Source organism: Pteropus vampyrus, unplaced genomic scaffold (assembly GCF_000151845.1).
Source record: "Pteropus vampyrus isolate Shadow unplaced genomic scaffold, Pvam_2.0 Scaffold92, whole genome shotgun sequence".
Taxonomy (NCBI): domain Eukaryota; kingdom Metazoa; phylum Chordata; class Mammalia; order Chiroptera; family Pteropodidae; genus Pteropus; species Pteropus vampyrus.
The window spans coordinates 1,788,634-1,799,977 of NW_011888873.1; the positions used below are offsets into that span (position 1 = coordinate 1,788,634).

General features: G+C 39.7%; 1 protein-coding gene and 1 pseudogene across 3 annotated transcripts in view; both read right to left on the bottom strand.

Annotated features, from left to right (window-relative positions):
• Positions 1-11,344, bottom strand: part of SNX25 (sorting nexin 25) — an 84,209-nt gene that overhangs the window by 40,860 nt on the left and 32,005 nt on the right. For all 3 annotated transcript variants that reach the window (XM_023532885.1, XM_011364006.2, XM_011364009.2), the window contains one exon: positions 6,064-6,134. In XM_023532885.1, the coding sequence (XP_023388653.1) occupies positions 6,064-6,134 (71 nt within the window). The remainder of the gene's footprint in view (positions 1-6,063; positions 6,135-11,344) is intronic.
• On the bottom strand, positions 1,677-1,795 carry LOC111742380 (annotated as a pseudogene).

Genomic DNA, 11,344 nt, shown 5'->3' on the forward strand with positions numbered 1-11,344 from the left:
ATGACTAAAGTTTTCTTTGGGGACAGAGGGGAGAGTAGAGTTGCCTATAAAATTACGAGTCCCTCAAGTCAGAGAATAGATGGGGGTGAAGTAGGACACTGGAGAAGGACTAGCAGGTGCCCGAGGTAGCAGTTCTCACAATAGAGGGCTGGGCAGGGAAAAACACTGGCAGGGGCCCCTGTAGCAATGGCAGAGAACCAGCCTGGGTGTTTTGTAAGTTTAGGTCATTAATAAATTAGAAACATTTGTATCAAATTACTGCAATGCTAGAAAGTCAGATCACATCAAAGCATCAGAAAGGACCCTGAGGCAATTAGCTCCCTTCTTTCAATCAGTGACACCTTTAAATCCCAAACCAGACAAAGAAGCTACATACTATCTTTATAAAAATAATTTCTAATGGAAATTATTATGGTTCTTATCAGCAAGTAAATGTATGTGAGTACATGTGTGTCTATACACATATTCGATATATTCCAAAGTTCTACAGTTCTACTAGATATATTTAATTCCAAAACTGTTTACTTATAGTCTAAAGAAAAGAAAATGCATAATTTTACCAAAGCCTTCCAGTCTATACTATGAGCATATCACTCCCAAGTGTGTACTACTTATATACAGCAGTTTATAGCAGACTCAAATCCACATAATGTCGTTTGCTGCTGTCAGCTGAATAAATATTACTCTGAATCGCCATAACTATTCTTGATGACACTTCAGGATTCAGAATAGCCGAAAAGAAAGCTCTAAAGGGAGATAAAATACTGTGGCTTATTCACATCAAATTTCAGAGAAAATTTAGCATACATTCCATTACTACGAGATTTCCTACACTTGGCCAGTGTCTTAATTCATTCAAGTGACTATAACCACAGACTGAGTAGCTATAAACAAGAGAAATTTATTTCTCATAGTTCTGGAGGCTGAAAATCCAAGATTAGGGTGCCAGCATGGTCAGATTCTAGTGAAGGCCCGCTTCCAGGTTACAGCTGGTGACCTTCTTGCTATGTCCTCAACATGGTAAAAGAGGCTAGAGATCTCTCTGAAGACTCTTTTATTATCAGAGGACAAATCCCATCCATGAGGGCTCCACCTCATGACTCGAGTACCTCCCAAAGGCCTCACTTCCTAATACCACTATGTTTGGATGTTAGGATTTCAACATAGGAATTTTGGGAAGTCACAAACATTCAGACCATAGCAGCCAGTTACCTTCATAGCCCATTTCTCAAGTATTCTGGCTGTTCAAATTGTAAATTAAAAAACTAGGGAGTTGGGCACTAAAATGCAAACATGAATACATCAATGACTCTTATCATCTACAGTAGTGGTTCCCAGAATGCAGTTCCTGGGTCAGAAGCACCAGCATCGCTGGAGAACCCGTGAGTAACGCAACCTCTCAGGAACCCCACTCCAGATCTACAGAATTAGAAACTCTGGAGCAGGGGTGGGGGCAATGATCTGCATTTTAACAAGTCCTTCAGGAGATTCTGATGCAAACTGTAGTTTAAGAATCACTGTTCTACAGGATTATGTCTACACTTCTTTTTTTTAATTATTTTTTTAATTTTATTTATCTATCTATCTATCTATTTAATTTATTTATTTTTTAGGCAAAGCAACCGGCAAGGACCTTGTCAGCTTACAATCTCTTATTTTTTATTTTTTATTTTTTATGTCTACAGCACCTGGTCTTGCTAGGTGGTCTCCTATCCAAGTACTAACCAGGCCCAACTCTGCTTAGCTTCCGAGATCAGACGGGATTGGGCTCGTTCAGGGTGGCATGGCCTTAGGAGAGCCTACACTTCTTAGGAGAGCTTACAAGGCCCTTTACGATCAGCCCCTGTCTTCCTATCAAGCCTCATCTCTCCATTACATGCCAAACGCCAGCACAGTGTCTCACCTCACATAACCCACACACGGGGGCTGTTCCACAACTGTCTTTTTCATCTACGTACACGTGGTACCCTCCACCCACATATACCTGACAAGTCCATAGGGAATGAGAGCCATTCAGTCTTTCTGACTCAACCCTGTTACTCTTAGGGGAAAACCTTTTTTGACCTTTGTTGCAGGTAGACCCGACTGCTCCACACATCTGAACCACTACTAAATCTTAAATGTGCAACTCTCACTGCATTTATCAAATTGTATTATGATTTTCATGTGTGCCTACCTGTCTCCTCGTTAGACTGAGATCTCCTTAAGGTCAAAGGCAGTTTTTCATTGCACAGCTGTATCTACCACATAATGGCACTCGAAAACATGTTTGTGAGATGACTGAAGACCTAATTCTGGTAATTAAGATGTCCTCCAGAGTACATTCCCTACTAATATGAGGAGTCCTAAGAGAACTCAAGCACTCTCTCATCTATCCTGAATCAGGGGAGGAGGGGCTGTGATCAGAGAAGAAACATGCAGGATAAAATATAAAGGATAAGCAGGGGTTACCTGGGCAGAGTAGGGTAGCATTCTACGGAGAAGGAACAGAATGTACAAAGATGAGGAATCAGAGTGAGTTGAGAAAACAGGAAAGTTGGTGTGGCTGGAGCACAAAGAGAGGAAGTGGAACAGCACGAGATGAGGATGAAGATCAAGTCAGAGCCCAGAGCAAGCAGGACCCTGTCGGTCTCACATCAAGGAGCTTTTACTCTAAGAACAAGGTGAAGATAATGAAGGGTTTTAAGCATGAAGGTGACATGATAACGATCTACTTTTTAAAAATCACTATGGATTCAGTATGAAAAATATATTAAATAGGGACAGAAGTGGATACAGGAGACCAATTAAGAAACTATTGCTATAGTTCAAGAGAAAGACTGGTGGTAGAAAATGGTGGTGTAGAAAGACAGCATTCAGATATATTTAGGAGGTCAATCTGTGTGACCGTGATGGACTAGATATAGTACATGATGGAGAATGAATGAACAAGGATGACTCCTAGGTTTCTGACTTATGTGGATGAATGGTGCTGCCATTCACAGAAGACAAGAAACTACGGATGTCCAGTTACATGGGGCTTTGATTTACACACTTTCACATGGCAGTACAGAGTGAACTGGTTAATTCCTTAAGGCAGGGGTCCCCAACTCCTGGGCCACACACTGGTACTGGTCCGAGACACAGCAGGAGATGAGGAGCAGGCGAGCGAGTGAAGCTTCATCTGCATTTGCTGCCACTCCCCAGCGCTAGCATCACTGCCTCAGGCATTAGATTCTCATAGGAATACTGGTCCCTGGTGCCAAAAAGGTTGGGGACCGCTGCCTTAAGGTTTTAGAGGGTTACACAATCAGGTAATTTCTCCTAACCTGTAATACAGCATTTTTTCTTTAAATCCTCAAAGTATTTTCACAGTTGCATATCATTTCTTAATCATCAATGATTATGACTGAAAAAGCTTTGCCAGAAACAACTTTATATGCAGCAACAAAACTATATTTAGAGCCTATAGACACTATTCTCATAAGTAAGGTTCCCATCTGTAGGTTGAATACTAAATATTCTTATGATCTTCCATCTGTTTATTCTTTTTTTAAACTTCTTCAGTTTCCCCCACTTACAAAGATAATGTGAAAATAGGAGAAATAACATTGGAAATGGCATTGCTTACAATTGCACACACAACCTGGCAGCGTCACTACATGAGATACAAATGAGCACAGCTCCATTTTCCAGGTTTCAGAGAACCAGTGCAGACAGGTGGGCTTGTGGCAAGGGGTTAACATACAGGCTGAGACTTTTCCCAGATTCTTTGCCTGATGATATTTTCACTGCCTCTAAAATGCAAAGATTTCCAAAAACAACTCAACAATTATATTTTGGGGAGTCTTTTAATGCTAAAAATCAAACTTTCCTTAATGACTTTTAAAGAGAGAGAGAAAAAGAACACATATATTTGTCTAGAAAGAAATTAAAGATCAATTTGAGGAAGAATGAGATATAGTGGCTATCTAAACTGGTTTATAAAGTAACTTTTTATTGGATAGCCACACATCAAAACTCCAAAGGTCACAGAGAAACAAGAACTGCTTCCAATAATACTCAATGTTACTGAACATTCGATTTTTTAAAAAGTAAGGACAATGGAGAATGCTAAATTTGATCTTCCTTTTTTTTATAAAGTATGTACACAAATTTTAACAACTTAATTATTTAAAATTGAAATTGCCTACATGTGAACTTGAACAGTGAGACAGTAGATGGTATTACGAATTAGGGGAAGTCACATGAGATTGTTAATACATTGTTCTCCTCTAAGAATGGGGAACAGCTTCAGCTTTGCAAAGATACTTGACTTGGAGACAGCAGATATAGTAGACCATTAACTATTATCTCTATACTAATAACTACCAAATATTTCTCTTCAGGGTTGCTCTCTCTCTTTCCACAAAGTGAATCCCAGCTTAGAAATGCCAAATGAGAGGAGGAAAAAAAGCCAAACAGGCTCTTTTTTATCTTCCTGTCTCACAAATACAGAATGTCCAAGCATTCTTACCTCTAAACCAGCCCCCCTATACTTTCTCTGACTCTTTTAACATCATCACTGAGAAACGCTTTACAATCATCTAGAGCATTCAATCTAAACACTAAAAAATGGAGTCCTAGAAAAATAAAAGGACTTATCTAGGTTTCATCAGGAAGCTATCACTTGAACCAAGGTCTCCTAACTCCTGCTCTAGTACTTTCTTTCTGTACCTCAAACTTCCTCTCACCAACCTGAAGCAATGTACATAACAGAAACAGTAGCAGACTAGAATGATATCAAACTAATTTACTTACTTGTCTAGACAGCCATTTCCTCATCTGTGAAGTCAGCAGTGTGCCAGCACTGTAATGTCCCATCGGTTCTTCCCCATATCCAATCAGGCGCCAAGTAGGCTATTTTGCCTTCATCATCTTCCTTATCAATCCCTTCCTTTTCACTACCATCATCCACATCCTACCCTGTAACACCTCCTTCCTGGTCACTGCATAGCCCTCCTGGTTTAGGGACTCAACAAATATGGAGCTTGCTTTGTTCATCACAGTATCGTAATCACCTAGTCAGTGTTTGGTAAACATTTCTAAATGAACACATTTGTACCATCTTCCTTACTGGGCTGAGCTTAAAAATTAGTGCCTCTTCATAATCCATACCTTCATTTCCATCTTCTATACAGCTCTTATCTTCTGTCAGGACACACAGAGAGAAGTAAAGTCCCCAACCCAGGCTTCCTTTGTCTCCATGTGCTAACGACAAACCCTGGGTGCATGTGTAAAGTCTCCAGGCCAGCTCTTCTTTGTTCGTTTAGCACTGTGCTCCCTGACGGGGACTCCAGTGGGCCAGGAGACTCTCGTGGAAAGTCTAGCCTATAAGGGAGCAGTGTTTGCTACATCGTAGCTACGAATCTAGACCTGCTCTGCACTCTAGACAGTAACATGTCCTTCAGCCTCATGTATGAGAGGGGTAATATGCTAGCACCACGCAAATGATAAGGGGGCTGACAGCCATCTTCACACCTTAATTATTCTTCAGTATTATGCCTGGGTAAACATCTCTTATTTGAAGGTGAACAGGAAAAAAACATAGAATCTATTTAAAAAAAAAAAAAAAGTCTAGAAGACTGGAAAGAGGACAGAAGTTATTCACGATATAAATGCTTAACTAAAGGAAAAGATTAAATTATGAAACATCAACTCACTGGAGTCATTTAAATGACCATCAAGGTTATGTTTCAAGGTAGAAATAGTAATGTGTATTGAAATTAAATGTTAATGAGAAAAAAATTATGAAATCATGTTTTAAAACAACGGAAGCACTATCTGTCCGATGATTTTAATCTTCTAAGAATTATGACTACAGATGAATAAAGCTCATACGGGAACAGAGAATACAAACAAAGGTTCATGTTAGGATGATTTTATATTTACTTTCTCTAATGCTATTATACTATTATTTAATAAATTGAAATATTTAAATGTAAGCCAGAAGAATGCTCATACTTGCCAAAGTTCTGACAGGAGAAAGGAGACCAGGGATAGACCTTTAGAATGCATAACTGAAAATAACAAATTAATTCTTACCCTTGTGCCTCTTCAGCTGGGGAAAGCTGCTAATTGTAGTTGCCTGGATTATTTCCACTACAATTTGATACCTGATTTTTAAAAAGAGAGAAAAAGAAAAGCATGAATGGGAAGAGAGTAGTATTCTCAGAGATACTTTTAGACTGTATTTGTACTAATCAAATATAACACAGGAACTGCGAATCCTGACCACACATAATGGAAACCATCCAACATGATCTGAACACCTACAGTAAGCCAGGAGCTCTGCTGCATGCTAGTCGTCTCCGAGACCCCGATGTAAGAATCATGAACTTGCCCCGCCCCACTCCATTCCCTATACAAGAAGCATTTCTACCTGCCCCCTCACTGAAGACAAAACCTTTGAGGTTGTGTTTAACACCTCTCTTTCACTCCCACCCCTACCTTTCTCTGCCCCCATCAGTAACCAGAGCCTATCGATTCTATCTCCTAAATCTGCACTGTTCAAGGAGGTGGCCGTGAGCTCCTCAGCTGCACTAGCTGTATTTCAAGTGCTCCACAGCCACACGCGTGTGGCTCATGGACCATCCTGGACAGTACATACAAACATTTCCATCACTGCAGAAAGTTCTATTGGATGGAGTTGTCCTACATATGTCTCAAAGCTGTCCTCTCCCCTCCAGTCCCACTGTCACTGTCTTAGTGATTTCCGTCATTATTTCTCTCTTGGAAGGCCATTCCAGGATTGAGTATCTGCAGTGGGACCATGGCATCAATATTACTTAAGTTCCCCAGGTAATTTTAATGCACAGAGGGAGCTGACAACATCACATATATGTATGTGTGACTAAAAACACCTCTGAATCAAGAAAACTAAAAGTTGACAAAAGTGCTGAGTACGACCCTAGAGTTGTGACTATTTTAAGAATATTCAGGTGGCTTTGTGAACCCAAGTTCTTGAGAGCTTTGCAGTGGTAACGTAGTACTGCCCTATCCAAGCTCATCTATCCTCAATGTTTCTTAACACATAATTGTATTGACTGCTTAAGAATCTGCCTGTATTAAAGCTATTTAACATTAATTATTATTCTGAACACAAACTTTGTGGAATTCTTAGATTTAATGCTACATCTGGCTGGCTTGATGGGTTCTTTTGCTTTTCAACTAAAACCCAGATGAGAGTCATGGATTCATCATAGTTACAGCTATTCATGGACTCCTCGCAAATTCATATCTTTTTATTTCTTCGCTCGTGTTACATAAATACCTACGCCTGCCTCTCACCACCTCAAAGAACAGGCTGTTAAGAGCATTGCTGGCACCTGGAGAGTGTGGAAGACACTGCTGGTTGCCAGCATCCTTTCTCTCTTTTTTCCTCACTAAATGAACCATGGTTTTATCAGAGAAAAAAAATGCACCTTTGTAAAAATGCTAACCTTCTTCCTAGCAGTTAGGGATATAGGCTAGAACCATATCCCTAGCAGTTAGGGATATGGTTTTAGCCTATGAGATATAAGCAGAAGTTGCTGGGTAGCAATTCCAGGAAAGCTTTCTAAAGGGGCAGACTCTACAGAAAAGCTTTTTCAGTCTTTTGTCCATGCCCTTCCCCATTTTCCTGTGTGAAACAAGAATGAAATTGGTTCAAGATACAGCAGCCATGAGGATGAAAGCCGCAGGCTAAGATAGTAATATAAGAAGATAGGAGTTTAGGTCTCCATGACAACACTGAGCCATCTTAATAGCCCTGCACTTGCCCGTCCCAGGACATCTTGTTACATGAGGAAAATAAATCCCTAACTTGTTTAAGTCACTGTATGTCAACTTGTCCTATGGCCAAATGCCACCCCAACTGATAGAGCATGCTTCGAAAACTCCATACAAAGAGAAGACATCTCTAGGCTGAATATACATTCAGGCAATGTTCCCCAAATGGAAGCACTGCCAGGACATTAATGATCAATAAAGTTTTCTGATGGAACTGCCTTCATTCCTCCATTGTAAAGTGCAAAAAACGGTTGTTCCTGCAAGTTACTGAACAGATGAGGAAACAGCTTATAAGAAACATACACAAACCTGCAACCATCAATGTCTAACACTCCCTAACCAAGTCTTTAATTTAACCGTGGACTGCCACTCCTTCTGCAACTTGGCACGGGCCTTCTTATCCAGCCCAACTTCTTTTTCTCCTCAGTATAAACCTGGACCTAAGCCAGGGCAGTTTCTGTATGGCCCTCCTAAAACTATAGTCACTTTTCAAGGCTTTTGCTCATGCTGTTCCCTTCTAAAACTAATCTCCCTACTTGCCCACCTAACTAGATCTTATACATACTATTTTTTCCCTCAAATCTTCCCCAACCTCTCTAATTCACATTAATATTTCTCTTTTCTGAAACCCTAAATTACTTCTGCTCTATAATAGTACCTATTTACCTACTATTTTATACTGTTGATGCAAAGAGTTGCATTTCCACAGTGCTGTGAATGAAGAAAGTGGTGTGTCCAGTCCTTTCGGGGCCTAACATGTCCTTAAAAAATGGTAACACATCTGAGCCAAAGACAAAATTGTGGCTTTGTCGATAACAAAGATATGCTACAGTTTTTCTAACTTTATCATAAGCCTCTTTGAAGAGACAGATTGTGTCATGTCATCTCCTATAGGACCTCGTCTGGCACTAAACATACGGTAGGCACTCAGTAAATATTAATGAGTGCTACAGACTGAATGTTAGCATTCCCCCCAAAATTCACATGTTTAAACATCATCCCAATGTGATGGTATCTGTAGGTATAATATCTGGGAGGTAATTAGATCATGGGGTGGTATCCTCATAAATGAGATGAGTGCCTGTATAAATAGACCCCAGAGAGCTCTCTTGCCACCAAGAAAGATTATAGAAAGAAGAAAGCCATCTATAAACCAAAAAGTGGGCCTTCACCAGACACGCAACCTGCCAGCCCCTTGATCTTGGATTTCCCAGACTCCAGACTGTGAAGAATACATGTTCACTGCTTAAGCCACTCGGTCTATGGTATTTTTGTTATAGCAGTACAAACTGACCAAGACAATGAGCTAATAAATTAACAAGGGTTAACATCTGTAACACTTAACAGGTACAAATAATATTCTGAACAATCTGTTCTTTTGATATTCTTAGTGATTCATGTGCTGGAACAAATAAATGAGTCATCAGTGGTATTGGAAAAAATACACACCATCTCAGTAAAGAGTTAAAGTTTTATAAATGAATCCATAAAATTATAATATAATACCAGCTAACATTTATTGATTCCTTTCATCAGGTACCAGGTACCTGTATAGATACTTTAATTTACATTACCTCATTTAATCCTCACAACAAGGTCCTGTAATCATCCCCCCATTAAAGAGGAGAAAGTTAGAGTTTGAGTGGATTAAGAAATATATACAGGGCCTCATTGCTTTTAATACTAGGACCAAAATTACAACCTAGGGCTGCCTGACTCTAAAGCTCATGTTCTCAACCATTTTCCTGCTACTCTACAATTCAGTATAGGTTAATGTTTATCTTGTCTAAAGCCTTTCAAAGCATATAAGCATGGCCAGTGCCAGATAATCTTTCTAGGCTTACTGCCTTCTGTATTCCTCTTGGATACCATTTTCCTGCCAAACCAGACAGCATGCAATACCCCAAACACACTCCAGCTCCTTCCTGACTCCCAGCGATTCCTTATTTCTTTCTTCTCTTGCACTCCATCCCTTCCCCTTATCTGTTGAAATCCTATTTGTTCTTAAACACTCAGTTCATTGACATTCCTCTCTGAAGCTTCTTAGATTCCTCTCTTCTACAGGATGAAATATTTGCTCCTACCCACTTCTTTAGCTTTTTACGCTCTACTTCTGGCTCTAAAATCTTGCTTCATATTTAACTATTTATGCCCACATGCGTGCCTATGCTGGACTAACAACGCCTTAACATCAGGGGAAAGAATTCGAGAATCCACAACCAATTCATCTTTACATACACCAGACCCTCTTCACATAGTGCTTTGTACATAGTAGGCATTTGAACATAGTTATTGACTCTGTAGAATTCACTTTCACTTAATACCAAAAGGCAAAGTAGGAAATGAGTGACTTTCTCATTCTCAACAAAACCATACAAACATATGCATCCACATGTGGGCTAGCCCTGATGGCACAGGGTTCCTTGTCCTCTGGAGAGCTCCTCAGGGATACCTGGCACTCCCTTGGCTTTCGTCCAGAGGCAGACATGGCCTTGCTGGTGCCAAGTTTGGTTCAAGAATCAGGAAGACTGATATTTGCAAACATTCTCTTGATCAGAAGTGCAGAGATAATTAGTATATGTTTTTCCAAAAGGATAATGTAAAATCAGGTATTAAGAGAAAGCATAACAGGAGTTCAGTTCTATTCCAACTTGGCAAGATCCTACCTACAGTATCCCTTGTCCCAGGGACGAGGAAAGTCACACAAAGATAGCTGCCACCTGCCCCTCTGAGTCGCCACCTCACCTCTCTTTAGATTTATAGACTTAGCTAGGTTAATAAAGACTTAGAGCAGACTTATATTTATGAACTCTTCCCATTTATCATACGCTTACCTGAAATGCTACACAGTTCTTCAAAATAATCACCTTGGAAATCTATAGACTTATTGTCCTTCTACTGTCAACTGTTCAGGACAGCTTTGGAATTCTATTAGAACTGATTTTCAAAGTTACTTACAAGCCAAACCAAAAAAAAGTTCGTCTCTTCATTTAATTAGGCACACCTTACACAATTTTTTGTTAACCATTACTTTACAGCTGTCTTGAGCACGCACATGCTGGAACGTCTTAGCAGAGTCAAAGGCTAGACAAATCCTAGTCTCTGGTATACAATACAGAAAATGGTCTACGATACTAACTTAAATTAAAATTAGCAAAGATATACTACAGATTAGAATCCCACATATACACACACAAATCTTTAAGAAAAAATTAAAAACTTAAAAATAATGTTTTCAGAGTTGCCACAGCTATTTTATACTAGCCTAGACATGTTTTCAGTAGAGGGACTTCAGTGATAGCTCTGGGGAAGAAATGAAGTCGTCGTAATTTCAGTTAGCTAAGTCAAAGCTGTGTCCCAACCTAGGAAGTAGTTAAGAATGTGAGCTCTGGCACCAGATGAGCTGTGTTCAAATCCTGCTTATAACACTTACTATGTCACCCTGGGGAAATTATTTATTTAAGCATTCTAAAACTCAGGAGTCTTCATCTGTAAGAAGAGGAATACCAATATTTTTCTCCACAGGGTTGCTATGAAGATTAAATGAGATCTTTAA